General features: G+C 59.9%; 1 protein-coding gene across 4 annotated transcripts in view; it reads left to right on the top strand.

Moving 5' to 3' along the window:
* Positions 1-17293, top strand: part of SNX8 (sorting nexin 8) — a 32392-nt gene extending 15099 nt beyond the window's left edge. For 3 of the 4 annotated variants that reach the window (XM_074345529.1, XM_010966474.3, XM_074345530.1), the window contains exons 2-11: positions 3501-3691; positions 4491-4608; positions 6113-6234; positions 8055-8135; positions 9180-9340; positions 9837-9969; positions 13219-13287; positions 14323-14472; positions 14738-14887; positions 17142-17293. In XM_074345529.1, coding sequence (XP_074201630.1) covers positions 3501-3691; positions 4491-4608; positions 6113-6234; positions 8055-8135; positions 9180-9340; positions 9837-9969; positions 13219-13287; positions 14323-14472; positions 14738-14887; positions 17142-17240 — 1274 coding nt within the window. In that variant the 3' untranslated portion in view covers positions 17241-17293. The remainder of the gene's footprint in view (positions 1-3500; positions 3692-4490; positions 4609-6112; positions 6235-8054; positions 8136-9179; positions 9341-9836; positions 9970-13218; positions 13288-14322; positions 14473-14737; positions 14888-17141) is intronic. The other variant, XM_074345528.1, reaches the window with a different exon arrangement.
* The last annotated feature ends 1056 nt before the right edge of the window (positions 17294-18349 follow it).

The raw sequence follows: 18349 nt of genomic DNA, 5'->3' as shown, positions 1-18349 counted from the left end.
ACGCGGGTGCCTTCCCTTTCTTTACGTCATCTTTCACTTCCTTGGTCAGAGTCATTCCTGAGTATTTTATTTTTTTGGATGAAATTTTAAAAGGGATTGTTTCTTTACTTTCCTTTTCCGAGAGTTCGTTGTCTGTCAGTGTGAAGAAATGCCTCTGATTTCTCAGTGTTAATCTTGTGTCCTGCGACCTTGCCGAGGTCTTCTCTCTTCAGCTCTAGCAGTTTTTGTGTGGCGCCTTTAGGGTTTTCTCTATACGGTATCATGTCATCCGCATATAATGACAGTTTTACCTCTTCTCTTCCAATTTGGGTCCCTCATTTCTTTTTCTTGTCTAACTGCTGTGGCTAGGACTTCCAGTACTACATTGAATAGAAGTTGGGGAGAATGGGCATCCTTGTTGGTTCCAGATTGGTGCTCCTCCAGTGATCTTGCCCCCGTTACTTTTATTTTTCCTCTATTTTTTTTTTTTTAATATTAAGTAGGTATTTTCCGGTGCACTCTTCGCATGCCCTCACTGCTTTGGTTGCTGTACTTTTGTTGTGATTTTGTTAGTGATTGCCCTGGGGGTTACGGCTAACCTTCATAACAGTGTAGCTTGGATGAATGCTGTTTGATTTCAGTAACAGATAAACACTTTGCTCCTGTGAAACTCCACTCCTTCTCCCCCTTCTGGGCTGTTACCATACAGATTACACCTGTACCAATTACATGCCCATCAAAACAGATATATAGTCATTGCTTGATAAAGTTGTCTCTTAAATCAGCTCAAAAGAAAGGGTTTCAAGTGCAGAGCACACGAGTGCTGCCGTCTGTGTTTACTAACGAACGCAGTACCTCTGCGGGTGTGCTTTGTTTCCCACGTGGCTCCTTCCCGCTGGGGAAGGCCGGCTGGTGAGGGGTTTGCTTTGGTTGTGGAGGGACGGTTTTGCTGCGTGTAGCATTCCTGGTTGCCCTCTTTGCCTTTTGGCAGTTGGAATGTCATCCCACTGCCTTTTGGCCTCCATCGGCTGTTAATCTCAAAGCAGATCCTTTGTGAATTTTTTAAAATGGACGTCTGGTTGATTCTCAGTGCTGCGCTAGTTTCTGGTGTGCAGCACGGTGCTTGAGCCGTGCATGTGTACATACGCTCCTTTTCATGCTCTTTTTCATTATAAGTTACTACCAGCTATTGAGCATAGTTCCCTGTGCGATGTAGAGTAGAACATTATCGTTTATTCTTTTTTTTAAAGTGTTTTATATTTTGGGGGGGAGGTAATTAGGTTTATTTATTTGTTTAGTTTTTAGTGAGAGTGCTGGGGACTGAACCCAGGCCCTCGCGCAGCTGAGCGCACTCTCCCGCTGAGCGAGACCTTCCCCCGCCCTGGACATACTTTCTTATTTCTTTGCACGTCTTAGAAACTTTATTGAAAACTGGATGTGGCACCTCTGGAAATCAGATCCCCCTTCAGGGGTTGCTGCTGTTTGCTGCTTGTGAGCAGCTTTTCTGAACGAATTCTGTGACTTCTCTAGCGTGAGTTTCCTGTGGCTGCCGTGAGGAAGCACCACACCCGGTGCCTTAAAACAACACTCCTGGAGGCTGGAGGTCCGAGGTCCGGGTGTCGGCGGGCCGCGCTCCCTCTGCAGCCTGCAGGGGAGGGTCCTCCTGCCCGCCCCACAGGGCAGCCGTCCTCGGCGTCCCCGGGCTGCAGCTGTGGCCGTGGCCTCCTCCCCGCGTGTCTGTGAGTCCCTGTCCCGCGTGGCCTCCTCTTCTAAGAAGGCCAGTCGCACTGGACTCTCGCCTGCTCTGCTGTGACCTTGCTGCGACTTAACTGGCCCCCGTACCAGTGACAGCACCCTGCATCGCCACCAACTTTGAGCCACTTTCTAGTGTTCTGAAAAGGTGGATCCTGACGATTTTTGACAGTGTTCTCGTTGCTTTTGTGGAGGAGAGGGTTTTGGGGGGTCCTTACTGATGTCACCTACATTTTACATTTGGAGGGTTTGTATCCTTTATATACCTGGCAGTTTACTCATTTAAAGTGTATAATACAGTAATTAATAAAAGTGAAATAAAACATCTAATACAGTGGTCTGTAGTATGTTTAGAGTTGTGCAGCCATCACCACAGTCAATTTTAGCGCATCTTCTCATCCCCCCTTACTTGTCAGTGGTCTCTCCCCACCCCCGCCCCTCCATCCCCTCCCAGCCCCCCAGCAGGCACTCACCTGCTTTGCTTCTGCAGTTTCCCTTCCTGGACAGTTTCATGCAGGTGGAGTCACCCCACAGAGGTCTTTTATGACTGACCTGCTTTCCCTCAGCATCACGTTTGCCAGGCTCACCTGCGTTGTAGCTGGAGCCACGCCTTTTTTATGGCTGAATATTGCTCCACTGTGTGTAGAGCACTTTCATGTGTCCAGTCGTCTGTCGGTGGGCATTTGGGTTCTTCCTGTCTTTGGCTCCTGTGGCCGGTGCTGCTGTGGCGTTTGTGTGCAGGTCTCCGTGTGGGTGCTTTTATTTCTCCTGAGTGTGCGCCTGGGAGTGAGGTTGCTGGCCCCACGCTAACCCTGTTTCTGACATTCTGAGGAGCTGCCCGCCTGCAGCACCCACACACCTACCAGCCTGCGTGAGGGTTTTCCATGTCCTTGCCGACAGTCAGTGTCATTTCTTCTCTGGTCGAGGCAGCGTGGTGGCCCGGCTGGCACTTCCACGGCAGGCAGTGTTGCTGGGCATGTTTTCACGTGTGTCTGGCCATTTGTACATCTTTGGGGAAATGTCTGTGCCCGCCCCTGCCCACTGTAAGACTGGGCTATTTGTCTGTGTTCTCACTGGGTTGTGTGTGTGTGTGTGTGTGGGGGGGTCCTTCGCATAGTCCAGGTGTATTTGCTTCATCAGATGGATGACCTGCAGGCATCTTCTCTGACAAAAATAAGTCTTCCCCCATTACCTTTTAGCTTTATTATTTCCCGTTTTTCCACATATTCTGCGCTCCAGTTAAGATTTTGCTTTCCCCCAGAGGTGCGCTGTGTTTCCCTCCTGAAAATACAGTAAATATCAGGAAATAGTCACTCAGCAAACGTTCCTTGAGCACCTGCCGTGTGCCAGGCTCCCCCCTCGCCACCAGGACGCACCTGGGAAGAGCCACGTGAATCCCTGCCCTCCTGGACGGTGTTGGCAGGATGGTGGAGAAAATTACTTGGCCCGTTTCTTTTGTGCTAACCCCTTTCTTGAGTCTGGAGAAAAAGAGGGCCTTTTTTTTTCTCCGCATGTAACTTTTAAATATTTCACTTCTTTCTCTTCGCCAAGTTGCCAACGAGCCTTGGCTGGCCCTAGAGATATGGGTGTCCAAGCTGATTCATGGCGTAGAGGACATGCCCTGAGCGTGCTGGATGATGTGACCTGGGCCACAGCGGGGTTTGGCTGGGTGACGTGGGAGTCCACGTGCTGAGCCAGCAGGTGGTGGCAGTGGCCGGGGCGGTGGGGGCTCCCGCTCTGAGCAGCTGTGTTCCCCTTCTCTCCTGCAGACCCGCCAGTGCCCCAGGTCGGCGAGCAGAGGGCCCCGGACGCCGGTCGGATGCAGATGCCGCCGGGGAACCCGCTGCTGCTGTCTCTCACGCTGCAGGAGCTGCTGGCCAGGGACGTGGTGCAGGTGGAGCTCATCCCCGAGAAGAAGGGCCTCTTCCTGAAGCACGTGGAGTATGAGGTCTCCAGCCAGGTACCACCGAGCGGGGGCAGTGGTGGTGGTGGGGGCTCAGCTCACAGGAAGACCTCTGCAGTGCGCAGCCCCCGGCGGCTCAGCCTGCCCTCAGCACCCCGAGCTCTTGGATCCTCTGGGGTCCTGCGTCTCAGTTTTGCCTTTTCCGTAGTGTCCTGTCGGTGGAGTCACAGCCTGCAGCCTTCCCTGACTGGCTGCTTCCCCGCAGCGATGGTAACTAGTGTAACGTGTAATATTCGAGATCGCTGCTCACGCGTGGTTCTCGTGTGAGCTTTTGTACTCGACCCCGTGGGGTTACTCTCCAGACCGGATGCCAATCTTGGGGAGCCTGCAGGCTTATCAGGGGCAGGCTCAGGATGGGATCTGTCGGCGGTTTGTTTGAATTGCACGTCTCCGTGTTCAGCGTTTGGGTCACCTTGAGGAGGTGTGTGCCGCCGTGTTCGTGTCATTTGAAAGTGCATGTTAGGGACGCTCCTGCAGGGGTGGTTCTGTGCTCCCTTCTAAGGACCGGACGGATGCCACCGTGGCACTGAAACCTCCAAAAAGAGGCTTGTATCTTTCAGAAGATCTGAAGCAATGGGCAGCTAAGTGTGCAGTCGGAGCTGCACAGAGCTCGCCATCTGCTTCCACGCATTGAGAAGCTCAGGCCTCTCCTGTTGGTAGAGGCCTGGGAGGGGAGACGGGGAGGGCAGCGATGTTGGCTCTCCAGGTCTGTCTGGTGCTGGCAGAGAAGGTCGGGGCAGCAGTTAGCCGCGGGGCCCTGGCGTCGGGTCTGAGCTCGGTGCCCTTTGCCCTGCAGCGCTTCCAGTCGTCCGTGTATCGGCGGTACAACGACTTCGTGGTCTTCCACGAGATGCTGCTGCAGAAGTTCCCGTACCGCATGGTGCCGGCCCTCCCGCCCAAGAGGATGCTGGGAGGTAAGCGGGTGGTCCAAAGTCTGGGGGCGCAGGGAAGTGGGGGCCTCCGACCCCAGGTGCCGAGGATGGACGCCACTCTCCACTCCTGGCCGGTCTTCTTCCGGGCCCTCTGCCCCACGGGAGGGGGTGGCAGCAGGGCTGCTGGGACGTGCTAGCCTGGGGTTGTCCCAGGGTGTGGCTGTGGCTGTGGCTGTGGCTGAGAGCCCAGGTCTGCTACAGGGAGTGGGGGGGGGTTGACATCACCTGCTGCCCGTGGCCTGCATGAACCCCCTGCTTGGTGACTGACCTGAGGGAGGCACCTGTTGTGCAGGGGAGAAAGGGTATAGCCCACTCTCCTTCCCAGAGGGCAGGGCCGGGACGTCCTGGGGCTCTGGTGGGGGGCCGGGGAGTGCTGTGAACCTGAGCAGTGGGTACCACCCCCGGGTTAGGCGGTCTCCTGCCCCTGAGCGGTAGTGCCTGTGAGCGGGGATTAATCTGCATCTCAAACGACATAAAAAACTAGCAAATGGCTGTTGGACCTTCATTGCTTCCCCTGCAGTTACCTGGGGCTAGGTGAGGGGTCGTGGGCGCCTCTGGGTGGCGCTGGCCTGTCTCTGCTGGGCTTCTGGAGTGGGCGGTGCCCGCAGCCTCCTCTCAGGTCTCGTTGATCCTCACCCACGGCTCTTGTCTCAAATTCCAAATAAAACCTAATGGGAAGGCAAGTGCCCAGAGCCGGCAGGTCGGGTTTTTGCCATTTTCTAACCACCGTGAAGAGCTTTTGCCCTCACCGCTCCCTGGCCAGCTCAGACTCGGGCGCTGTGACCGTCTCCTCGCCCCACATGCGCGCACGGAGCAGAGTGTGTCACCGGAGGGCGGAGGGATGTCAGGGCTGGAGGACCAGAGATGTTTCGGGAGTGGGGTAGGCGCTCACGGAGCCCGGGCGTCAGGGCTGACTGAGGACAGGCAGGGTGTGGGAGCTGGCAGCCGCCGTGAGAGGCCTGACCGCGTGTTCCGGCTTTTATGGTGGCACGGCCCCCGTGGGTGGGCTCCTGGCGGCCTTGAGGGGCAGGGGGCCTCACCCGGCTTTTCTTTCTTCAGTAGTTTTAAGACAGTGTTTTAAATACTGTTTTCCTCTGTGGTCAGGTTTAAATCTCCTCACTGCACAGTCAGCATACGCAGAGGGTGAGTGGCAGTGAGTGAGTGGGAGCTGGGCTGAGGGGCCGTACGAGGGTCGCAGACCCACTTGTTTGTAGCGCGCGGTGTTGGCGGGGTCATGGAAGCCCGCAATTGAGACGCCGCGGCGAGGGGCCCGGTGCTGCTGAGCAAACCAGCGGGTGCCTCGGTGCTCCCGGCAGGGCCCCAGCCCAGGGCTGCTTGCAGGGGGCGGGGCGGGGGGGCTCTGTCCCGCCTTCTCCTGCAGCCTCTGGGTCTGTCTCGGCCAGACCACATGGCTTTGAGGCCTCAGCGCGGGAGGCCCCCTGGGTTCGGGCCTGGCCCGCGAGGTCACTCCGGGCTCTGCCTTCAGCCGACAGGGAGTTCATCGAGGCCCGGCGGAGAGCGCTGAAACGCTTCATCAACCTGGTGGCCCGGCACCCCCCCTTCTCCGAGGACGTCGTCCTCAAGCTGTTCCTGTCCTTCACCGGCCCCGTGAGTACCTCCCGGGCGGCCGCCCGCGCGGTCCGGGTGCTGGGCCTGAGGCTCCCGGCTCCTGTCTTCTTTCTGAAATTTGCTTTTGTCTCGTGGTCTCCCCCTCCTCCCTCTCTCAATCCCCTGGTTTGGGTGCCCTGGTGGACTCTGTCTATATGGGCCGCCGTAAATAAGATTTACTTTCTCCCCCGGGAACAGGTTGGGTGTGACTCTAAGGGGGATCCCTGGTCTGACTCTCTGGGCTTTGTGCGTCCGGGAGGAAGTGGTGTTCCTCAGCACAGCCACGAGGGTTTGAGGGTAATGCGCAGACGGCTCCGTGGTTTGGAGGTTTACAGATGAGCTGGAGACTCCAGATGTGAACAGGTGTTTAAAGGCCAGGCTGGCTTGGGTTCGGTACCACAGGGAGCACCAGCTGACTCTCCCTGGCGGAGCGGCGGGGTGGACGCGTGTCCTGGGAGGGAGCTCTGCCCCGGCCCTGGCTCCTGTGAGAAGTCAGAGCCGTGGCTTCCCCTCTCCAGGCTGCTGTCAGGCTGTCCACGAGTCAGGAAGCCGAGGCACAGCCCTTGTGCCCAGCTGAGGGCAAGATGCTGCTTGGGGGCCCCGGGTCCCCAGGGCTAAGCTCTTCGTGGGCAGAGAGGTTTCCCGGAGGGACCCTCCTTTTGGGGGCGGGTGGAGGGGGCGCCCACGAGGATGCCCCACGGTGGGATAGGCATGTCCTGTCTCCGCTGTTGGAGGAAACCCCCTTCTGAGCAGGCACCTGGTGGGGGGGGGGTCTCGGCTCCCACCTCCCAGCCGCAGGAGGACGCAGAGGCCGCCTCCGCACGAGCCTGTCCCTTCCCCCCGCTCCTGGAGGCTGCGAGGGCCTTTGACCCCGAGAGCCGGCTGTGGGCTCCCCCTCTGCGATGCCTGGGCTGCCTGCCGGCGCTGCCCCTTTGGCGAGGCCGTTCCAGACATTCAGTGAATGCTTGCCTCTGAGCCGGGAGCACGGGTCTTTTGAACCCTAGGGTGGACAGGTTTCTATAGAACAGCCCTCCTTACGGCTGTGGAGGAATGTGGTGGGACGGGGGAGCTCGGCGTGGCTCGAGGATGGGGAGGGAGGCGGGGGCCGGCGGCGGCAGGCAGGGTGTCCCCGGCGCCTCCCCAGCTCCGTTTTCTTCTTTGGTAAAATGAGAGAATTGGGACAAACACTCTCTGAGGCATCCCTGAAATTCTGGAACTCCTGACCCTACACAGCTGCGTGTTAGGCTCTCTGCCTCGGTTTCCCGCGCTCTCTGTAGGGCCCTCAGCTCTGGGCATGGCGCTGCCAGGGAGCCTCCCTCCAGGGAGCAGGGCTGGGAGCCAGGGCTGGGGACCCCGAGTGCTGCCCTTCCTCTGCCCACCCGTTCTCCCCGGGCTCAAGGGCGCCGTTCTCACGGGTCCAGCCATAGGAAGGAGGAGACCTCAGCCTCCGCCTCTGCGCCCCACGTGGCCCTACCAGGACGTAATCACCCTGATGTCTGTCTGGAGTACTGGTGTCCCTGGTCTGCAGTTGGAGTTCCCATTTTTCTGGGCAGAGGTTTTCCCTCCGGAGCTGGAGCTGGCGGTGCTGCCATGACCTCGGGCCTTCCTGTCTGTGGAAAGCCCGCCACCCCAAGCTTGAGGCCGCTGGGAGGAAAATGGAACAGGAGACGAGAAGAGATTACCACTTGTGTGAAAGCCTGCATAGGGAGACGCTGTTCTCTCGGGGAGGGCGGCATCCCGCTTCCTGGCGACTTGGTTGGTCTGACGCCGGCTTTTCTGCGGCGGGTGGAGGCTCACGTGCTTCTCCCTCCCTTTTGCAGGATGTGCAGAACAAGCTGAAGGAGTCCGCCCAGTATGTGGGAGACGAGTTCGTGAATTGTAAGCTGGCCGCTCGGGCCAAGGTAGAGTTCTGATCTGGATGACCGCTTCCTCTGAGCCAGAGCAGTAATTGTGGCGATAGCTGGTGATGTTTAGCTTGCCCCCACCACATGCCAGGGCCCAGGCTAAGGTGCAGCGCTCATTTTTCTCATTTAACCCTGGTTTAGACCGCTCTGAAACACAACAGGTGCCAGTCCCGTCGTACAGAAGAGGAAACAGGTGCAGACAGGCTGCCACTCGCCAGGGTCCCCAGGCGTCTAAGCGGCAGGGCCCGTACGTGGCTGAGCCCCGACCGCAGGGCCCTCCAGGCTCCTGCCCCACGTCCCGAGGTGTTTCATGATTCAGATGGACCCATGCGTGGGCGTCAGCTTTTTGGATTCCAGGGGATTGATGTTCTGGTTTATTTTAAAATCTATTTAATATGGTCTTTTTCTCAGAAGAATGAAAGCAGCTATTTGGTGGCTCTTATAAAAGCAATTCTTTCTTACACTCCTTCTCCAAACAAACGCGTTAAAACAATTCATGTTTTTTGGAGGGTGATTAGGTTCATTTATTTATTACTTTACGGAGGTGCTGGGGAGTGAATCCAGGACCTTGAGCAGGCTAAGCCTGCGCCCTACCACTGAGCTGCACTGCTGCCCCGCAGAAATGTGCTTTTGTTTTCACCTTAGTCCCTAAGGTGCCTGTTTTCAAGCATTGTGTAGTTAGTGTTAGCATCAGTAGGTAGGTAGCGGTGAAGCTGGTGAGAAGTTACTCTCGGGAACAGCCGAGGGCAGTCAGAGGCCCCCGTGCGTGGAGTCAGGCCTGCACGTCGCCGTTTTGAGCGTGAAGATCACGCTTTGTGGTGTGTACTGTGGACGTTTCTGCTGCTTCTGTGGATGAGAAGGAGGGTCCAGGGCAGGTGCTAGAGAGAAGCGGGCTTGTGGGCTGGGCTGGGACTGGGGCCTGGGGGTCTGGGCTCATTTCCCTGCTCAGCTGGTGGCGTCGCCCCCCTCTCCACTGGGTCGTCTTTTCTGAAGGCGTTTCGCTTCTGGTAACCAGAGTTCTCCTCCCTCCCCACCCGTCAGGACTTCCTCCCGGCAGACATCCAGGCTCAGTTCGCCATCAGCCGGGAGCTGATCCGCAATGTCTACAACAGCTTTTACAAGCTTCGTGACCGGGCCGAGCGCATGGTGTCGCGGGCCATCGACAGCGCTGCCGACCTCCTCGTGTTCGGGAAGGAGCTGAGGCAGGTGGCCCCGCTCGGTGGGGAGGGGTCTTTAGACTTTCGGTCAGGGGCTTGGAGTGGAAAGTGCAGTGACCAGCTCCACAGAGGGAAGGAGTGTGCGGGGAGACGGGAGATGGCGTCTGGAAGAGACAAGGTGGAGGGCGTAGGCAGAGCAGCGTGGGATCCTGAACGTCTGGGTTTTCCCCGTTGTCAGGGTGGGATCTGAGAAAAGGTTCCTCTGACTCGGGACAGGACGCCAGGGCTGGTCACGCTTAGAACTGTGCGTCCCAAGCCCACTGTGCACACGTCCCCAGGGGCCTCGTTGACAGCGTTGGTTCCGGGTCCTGGCGGGGGAGCTCCCAGGCCTGCTGTGGCCCGCCCTCTGAGCAGCAGGGCCTGGCTCGGAGCCGCGCAGGCCACCCTGAGTGGCTCGTGTCTGGCCAGAGGCGTGTCAGGTGGGCTGCCCGCCGGCCGCCAGGTCTGAGTGTCTCCGCCCCCCGTGTTCCTTTCCGCTCAGCACTTTAGGGTCTGACACGACGCCGCTCCCCTCCTGGGCCGCTCTGAGCAGCAGCACGTGGGGGTCCCTCAAGCAGGCGCTGAGAGGCCTGTCCGTTGAATTTGCACTGCTCGCCGACAAGGCTGCGCAGCAGGTGAGTGGGTCTGTTCTCTGTGGCACCTGCTCCGAGAACGTCCTGGGCCCGTTGGCACACGGGAGAGGCTCCTTCCGGGGTGGCCGTCGGAGTTTGGAGTCTCGAGTGAGTGGACAGCTGCTCTCAGGTCGGAACCGCGTGTCCCCATCTGTTCTGGGTGGCGTCCCACGAGCTACTTACGCTCTTCAGAGGGGCACCGATGACAGAGACCAACTGGGTTCTGGTCTCTTGGGCGTTGACTTTGCTGAGATTAGAAGACGTGATCTGTGCTTGAAATCCAGTGTTGGATGTCCCAGGATGCTTCTGGGTGGACCAGGAAGTTTCCGTTTTTCCGCCCAAGTCAGCTGGCACTCGGCCACTTGACAACTCATCAGAACGAATGAGCTCCCGGTGCCTGGGAGACTCCCGCTGCCGCTCACCCCGGGTGCCCACTCAGCCTCGCAGGGGCTTCTGCTGCCCGGCGGGTGCCGCCTGTAGAAACCTGCAGACTCCTGGTGGTGGCTGGGGATTCATCTGCAGACGCAGCGCTCGCCTCGGGGAGGGTTGTCTGGTGCTCTGTGCTACCAAACTGCTCCATGATTTTGACGTTTGCTCCCTGTTCTTGGGGAAATGGACTTTAGGCTGCTGGTAGGTGGTTTTAAATACTTCAAAATGATGTCACTGTGAGGCCTTGATGTCCGTCTCAGACTCGAAGCTCCTTGGTAACCAGCTGCAGGCCCCCAGCCACGGGCGACCTGCGGCGGTGGAACTGGGGGCTTTTCAGGCCCCAGGCAGGGCCCTCAGGTGCTGGGCGAGATGACTCTTGGTGCTGAAAAGGGAATCTGATACCTCTCTGGTCTGGAAGGCCTTGGGTTTTCTTCCCCTCTGGTCCCTCTGCCTGTGTGTTCCCTTGAGAAGCTGAGCGTAGGGCAGGGTTGGTGTCTCGGCATTGGCGCTGGGTCCGGCCCACCTCCAGGTCTGGGAGGCGCCTGCATCTCCAAGGTGGGAGGACCCAGAGCCTGGTGTCAGAGGACTGGCCGGGTGGAGGGGGCTGGCCCGTGTCTGGTGCTGGGACCTTTCTCAGGCTGCTCTGCTCCCTGTCTTTTTCTCTGTGACTAGAAACAAGGGGGCTGGACTAGATCTTGAAAACCTTTGTGTTTAAGCCTTGACCCTGTGCTCAGAGCTCAGTCTGTTAAACACACGAATGCAGCCGCTCTGTTGCAGAGCCCTGCACCCTGGGTTCACGGCTCCCTCTTGGACAGGTAACCCCGAGAGTGCGCCCAGCGGGATGGGAAGCCTGGCGTCGTTTCCAGCGTCTTTTCTGCATCAGGTCGGGTGCTGTTTCTGCCTTGAAGACGGGGTGTCAGGCATCTGACACGCTGCAGTTTGTGTTTTGAGGTTCCTCCCAGCCCCAAGCCTTAGATTCCTCACGAGTGCTGCTTTGCAGTGTCATGTCTGCAGAAGCGTGTGTCTCGAATATTCCTCCTTGTCCTTGGTGGTCTTTATGCTGATGTGAAATTAGTAGTTTTAACACGAAGCTGGATCAGACGAATGAGTGACAGGCCTTCCGTCCGTCCCGGCGAGGGGTCCCTTTCACTCCTGCTGTACAGGTGAAGGCATCCGAGGGCTGGCTCTTAGTTCTGCCCTCGCGTGTCCCAGTTCTGTGCCCCGCAGCCCTGTCAGGAGACCCGGATGACTGCGTCCCAGCCAGACAAGCGAGGCTCACAGTGGGGCTGTGTCTTACGGGATGGTAGGATTTGTGCTTCCTGTGAAGGCACACATGCTGTGCTGGTGGTTTAGGGCCTTGAATGGCGTCAGACCAGAAACGGAACCTGGTACAAATGGCAGGAGCAGGGGACCCCCTGCTGCACACCAGGGAGGAGCCTCCGTGCTCCCGTGTCCCCGGCCTGGTCGGGGGGAGCAGGCCCCTGTGGCCAGCTGGCGTTGTCCTTTCTGAGCTTAAAGCCCTGCAGCACGCCCGATACTGTCCCCTTTTCACCTTGTTTTCTAGAACCTTGGCTCTGGGTGTGGGGTTGAGTGGGGCGAGCCGCCTCCAAGCCCAGCGGGTCTGAAGGGCCCAGGGACCCCTGCGTAAGTAGCAGAGCTTGAGTGGTGGCTCCCAGCTCCCCGTCCAGTGCTTGTGTCCCCACTGAACTTGGACCTTCCTTCATGTCTCCTGCCTCCCTCTGCCTGCACCCTCCCCACCAAGTCTGATGGGCGGTTTATGGGATGAGATTTCCACCCTCTGCCGTGGCTGGAGCTCTAGAGTTTACAGAAGGGGCTTGGTTTCCCCAAGGAGCTGGTGCTGCACAGGAGAGAGGCGCTCAGCAAGCACTGGGACAGGTGCTCAGCAAACACGCCAGAGAGGTGCTTGACGCACGTTGGTGGCTGAGGAATGTGAGGGCACTAGAGCTTCCCCACTGCCTCAAATGGCCAGGACCACAGAGTTAGCCTAGTCGGGGCTCCTGGGAAAGCACCATAGTGCTGACTGTTGCCATTACAACCAAGGGCAGGTGCCTGCCTCTCCGGAGCGTGGACTCTGGGCCCAGGGCTTTGGCACGGGCTCCTTCTGCCCGGGAGCAGCTGTGAACATCGGCGTCTGTGTTGGTCAGCTGTGTGCACGCGACTTGCCCGTGTGTGCGTGCGATCCTGAGCTCCCGCTACTGGAAGCCCCTGTCACGTTCATGTCCTTGGCATGTGACGGGTGACCCCTGGGCAGGGCTTCACTTGTCATTACCAGGAACACCCATTCCACTAACAGGGTTGCCCCCGTGACGCCCTGGGCTCGCCGTGCCCTTTTGACCTGCGTGCAGGGGTGTGTGCGGGGCCCAGGAGGAGCACCCGCCTGGCCCGTCGCCCGTGTCAGCCAAGCACCAGCACGACTTTGTCCACCTGGCGCAGCTCGGCTTCACATTCAGCCCCACAGCGGCAGGCTCTCCCCATGGCCTCCTCCTGGGCCGGCTTCTCTCCCTCTGACTGAAGCCGAGATGACCCCTCGTTCCCCGCACACCCTCCCTCCCCTCCCCCTCTAACGGCTCACAGCTTCAGCGGCTCTGTCGTCTGCGGGGCCGCCAGGCTGCGGGTTGTGTCGGGGGCGGCCACCAGGTGCTGACCCTCATTCTCAGCCACCTGCCGGGCCTGAGGCTTCGGCCTCATGTCTGGCGGGCTGTCGTGTGGGTGGAGCGTCCCTGCAGAGCCTGCGGCTGTGTCTCTGGCCAGGCCTCGGATCCGGTGTGCTCGGTGTTGGCCAGCCCACCCCGTGTTTTCCAGGGCAAACAGGAAGAGAACGATGTGGTGGAGAAACTGAACCTCTTCCTGGATCTGCTTCAGTCCTATAAAGTGAGTCTTGGCTGCTCCTCCATCAGGAACAGAGCTTTCGAGAAGGATCCTGTGACCTTTCAAGGATGTGACTGGAGGGGAATGGAGCCAGGGTGGCGGAGGGCAGCTGGGCCCTCTGCAGGCTCCTCTGGGTGGGCTCTGTGGGGAGCTGCAGCCTGGGGCTCCAGCACGCGTGTGGATGGCCTCTGGCTTCCCCACTGGGAGAGCAGAGGAGTGAGCGTGTGTGTAAGTGTGACTCTTAACAGCTCTCGGTAAATACCAAGGGGCTGGCCCGAGGAGAGGGAGCCGGCCTCTCCAGTGGGTGGAGGCTCTGGGACGTCAGACCTCAGCTCCGTGTAGGGGTGGGGTGGGTTGCCTGTGGGGCCCAAGAGTCCTTCATGCTGAGCTCAGAGAGCTGCCCAAGCGCTGGTGGGGAAGGTTCTAGAAGGGACTCCTCTCCAGTGAGATGGTAGCCAGGTGGCTTCTGAAGTCACAGCCCTGTGATTCTTTTTTGGGTGGGGGGGGAGGTGATTAAGTTTCTTTATGTATTTTTTAAGTAGTTTTTAATTTTACTTTTTAGTGGAGGGACTGGGGATTGAACCCAGGACCTCATGCATGCTAAGCACGTGCTTTCCCGCTGAGCATAACCCTCCCCCAGCCCTGTGATTCTGCTGCTGACATTCCCAACGGATTTCCTATTAGGGTTATTTCAGGCCTCCAGGAAAATGTCAGTGTGTCTTCCTTTTGGAGACTGTCTGGTGTTTGCTGCTGAGGCCCAGAGCTGCCCCAGCGCTCTGCACTGTCCGTTTTCCTCTTAAGCGAAGCCTGTTTCTTGTGGTTTCCCGTGGGTTTCCGGCTGTGGTGCCGATTTGCACAGCGACCCCCTCACGGTTGGGCCCTGGGCGGCTCCATCGTGTAAACACCGAGTGGAGCGAGTGGGTGCCTGAGAGCTGTTTCTAAGGCGGGAAAGCCGTCCTGCCCCGACGGGGAGGCCGCGGGCGGTGAGTCCGTCCAGGTGCCCCGGCCCCTGGGCTGACCCCCCGCCCCCGCCCGCAGGACCTGTGTGAGCGGCACGAGAAGGGCGTGCTGCACAAGCACCAGCGGGCGCTGCACAAGTACAGCCTGATGAAGCGGCAGGTGATGAGCGCTGCTGCGCACAACCGCGAGCCCGAGTCGGTGGAGCAGCTGGAGTCTCGCATCGTGGAGGTGAGCCGGTGCCCGGGGTCCGCGTGGGGGCTGGGCAGGGCCCTTCCCACACCTGCAGGCTGGACCCGGGCCATCCCCTGGGCGTCCTGTGCTCGTCCCCGTGGGCTTCCAGGACGCGGGTGCCCGAGCACCGAGTGACGAGCTGGTGTAGCCAAATCCGCTGTGACAGACATGGGGGGCGGGCCGGGCCTGGCGCTCAGGAGGGAGGTGGCCTGCGGTCCCACTGTCACCGTGCCAGGTGCCAGGGAGGCTCTTTGCTCTGCAGCAGGAGAGCGTGATCCAGACGATGGAGCTTCGGAACTACTTCTCCCTGTACTGCCTGCACCAGGAGACGCAGCTGGTGCACGTCTACCTGCCCCTCACCTCCCACATCCTCGGGGCCTTCGTCAACTCCCAGATCCAAGGGCACAAGGAGGTGGGTCCCCCTTCGCCTGCATTCAGTCCAGTGCCTTTCTTGCTGCAGCGGCCCTGCTGCTCACCTTGAAGGATCCCTTAGGAGATCCGTGCAGGTGGGGTGAGCTGGGCTTAACACGGTTCCCGTCCGGGTAGACGGTAACTGTGAAGCTGGTGGTGGGGCGCAGAGCAGGACCATGAAGGAGGACTTTCTTGGCTTCTGGAGGAGTTCCAGAAGAGGCAAAGCACAGAGAACCCCCAGGAATGGAGAGAAGAGACTGAGCACCAGTCTGCGGAAGTCGGGGTGTCTCCCTGAAGACTGCGGTCAGCTTCCTCCAGAGGGTCTGCTGAGCCCCTGAGAAGTGCTGTGACTGCCCGGAGCCCCTGTGGTGACAGCCTGGCCCCGCTCGTCTCCACCACGCACTCTAGCTTGTGCTTTGGCTCTTTGCTCACTCTGCTCAGTGACACGTGTGTCTGTCTCCAGGCGCCTGGGACGCTGTGTCCGGCCGAGCTGAGGCTTGGGGAGCGGTCCCTGCCCGTGTCCTCGCCACAACTCCCACACCCTCCTGTTCTCTGATGCCCTGTGTCCCGGACTCCTTCTCGGCCCTGGGAGCACAGGCACTCCTTACGAGGGACACGTCTGCGGGGGGCCACGTCTGACTCCTTGACACAGCGTGGGGAGCTCAGGGTCAGGATTCTTAAGCCCCAGGTCCCAGCCGCCTGAGCTCCCAGCTGTGCTGCAGCTGCGAGCTCTTACAGCCCTGCTGGGCCGTTGAACCTCGGGGGCCAGTTTTCCTACCTGAAAAATGGCATAAAGCACATCCCCCAGCCTTCCAAGGCTGGCTTGGGGACTTGGGGGTGAGGGGCCGCTTGGCAGTGTCTCCCTCCCAGGCCCTGGCTGTGCGGGGCACACAGCTGCAGCTCAGTGGCCCCGTTACTGGGGGCCGCGGAGACCAGTGGGGACCCGGCAGGCTGGCCAGCTGGAGGGGACAGGCTTCCCTTGCTCTGATGAAGGCCTGTAGCCTGGGAAGCTGGCAGCTCTGCCTGGAGGGCCAGTGAGCTTTTGGTGAGCAAGCAGTGCATGGAGCGAGCTCAGACCCAAGGTCCAGAAGGGTCCCTGGCAGTGGCTGGGCGTGTGGGCTAAGGGGCGGAAGGTGGGGGTTGTAAATCCAGTCGGGAGGCGGTTGTGACTGACCAGGTTGGGACCAGTCCTGACCCTGGTCTAGAACCAGAGGTGCCGGAACCTCCTGGGGTCTGTTCAGCATGCGGATCACGGGGCACGGATCCCACCTCAGATGAAGCCAGAATCTGTGGGGCTGGGACTCAGGAATCTGTGCCTTTGTGGGACCCCAGGTTGGGGATGGAAGAACCACCAGATGATGGGAGGAACGCTGACGGCCTGAGACAAACTCCTTTACTTTCCTGGTGCTTTTAGTGCCTCGGCCACTTTTCGCGGCACCCCCAGGCCGAGTAACTTTTTAAACACTTCTGTTCGTTAGGTACTTAGCTCTAGACAGCTTCACAGCAGTGGTCTGTGTACTGTGTGACAAACTCTGTCTCCCTCGAACGTTTCTCAGAGTCTGTGGTGCCCCCGGAGTGCACTGGGGTGGCCAGGGGAACTGCAGGTACAGCCAGGGCGGGAGGAGGTCAGACTGTGCGATGGTTGGCCCCCTCAGGGAGGTCCGCTGGCCAGTGGGGACACCAGGGAGGGTTGGGTGACAGCGGAAGGGGTGGAGGTGTGTCCTGACTTGATCCTGGACTTCCCCACCGTGGGGGTCTTGCTGGGCCCCGACCTCCCAGACTCAGCTGCGTCCACGCATTCCCAGGACCACACCGCCTTCTGTTGTCACGTGAGCTGCCCTGCCCTCAGCAGGGGTCCGGGACACCGCCCCCTCCTCCTGGCCACCCAGTGCCTGCTCTCACCTCCCTCCTTTCTGTCACCTGAAGGGCTGTTAGAGGGAGTGACCCAGCCATAACGTTGCTTAAAATTCCGGGGCGAGCAGCCCTGGGCCCCTTCTGTCCACGTCCACATGCGGGGGCGGGGGGACCGGTGCTGTGACCTTTGGCTCAGGCCCACCCATACCTGGCTCGTCTAGGGGAGTGGGCCACCGTGTCCTGCCGGCCCTCACTCTGGCAGCTTTGGGAGGGGATGACACCTAGCCGGTGTGGCTGCCCAACAGTGTCTCCTGCCACCTGCAGGCATTTTAGAAGGAGCTGGTGTGTCTGGGCGTGGGCGGCTGCTGTGTTCTCACCCGTCTGTCCTCTCTCCTCCTCAGATGAGCAAGGTGTGGAACGACCTGCAGCCCAAGCTGCGCTGCCTCTTCGCTGGCCCGCACGGCTCCCCGCCCCCGCAGGACGGCCTGCCTCCGCACTAGCGCCGGGGGACTCGGCGGCAGCTCCGGCGCCCTTACTAAAACTTCTTTCCAAACGGTGTGTCCCTGTCTAATTCCCTTTGGCTGCCCCACCGCCAGCAGGCCCGGGGTCGGCCGAAGACCCCTTGGAAGAGCTGCTGCCCCTCGTGGGGAGCAGGGCCGAGGACACGCCCACGGAAGCCGGGGCCCACGATGTCTGCGTGGTCGCCCCGACCACGCCCGTCCCTCCCAACACCCTGCCGTGGTCTGTTAGTCTGGGGTGCCAGCCCCGTAGAGCCTCTGGAGTGGTTTTGTCCTGATTCCAAGAGGACAAGGTGGCCGGTGGGGTTCACACGGCAGATGGGGCCTGGGGGTATGGGCAGCGGAACTCCCTGGGCCAGAATAGTCCACAGACATCTGGAATAGCTGAGCGGGGAGAGGGAGGCTGAAACTCCACGGCGGGGCAGGACTGTCCTTGAGGCTGGCCTGCTGTGTGGGACAAGGAGGTGGCCACATCTCTGACACGCAGTTGGTCAGCGAGACCTTTGACTCCAGCCCACGGACAGCCTTGGGGGGCTAGAGTGGGAATGAGCCCTCAGGGGAGTGGGTGGGGGAGGTGGGGGCCTGAGGGTCGTTCCAGGGACCAGCCCCGCTAAGTGCCCTGGTGCGGGACTAACCTCCAGGCAGCGTCCGTGCACCCCCCCCACCCCGACCCGCGCACGCTCACGCTCTGTGCCCCTGCGCTGCGCGGGCTGGTCCAAGGCGTGGAAGACGAAGGCGGGACCCAGGGATCTGGAGGTTTGTGAGCCGCTGCTTCCGAGCTGGCTCTGTCTGTCTGTGCAGCCCCCTCCTTTGGAGCTTTGAGGCTGGTGGGGCACTGGGGGTGTCGTCCAGCTGGCGCCCTGGAGGACGGATCGGTGTTGCTTTTAACCCTCTCTTAAATTGGCTTCACTCCTTTTTGGCAACTCAGACCCTCTTCCGAGGCCCCCCTCCCATCCTCCCAGGGTGCCGTGGGGCTGGCCATCCGGAGCTGCGGGGTTAGTGTCTGCCTTGGGCTTGCGTGTTTTCTGCTCTGAATCCGAGTTGTATAAGAGGGGCCCGGGGCCAGACGGCCCCTCCGCCCCTCGCTGTTC

The sequence above is a fragment of the Camelus bactrianus genome, chromosome 18 (assembly GCF_048773025.1).
Source record: "Camelus bactrianus isolate YW-2024 breed Bactrian camel chromosome 18, ASM4877302v1, whole genome shotgun sequence".
NCBI lineage: Eukaryota > Metazoa > Chordata > Mammalia > Artiodactyla > Camelidae > Camelus > Camelus bactrianus.
This window is presented reverse-complemented; position numbering and strand designations above follow the sequence as displayed.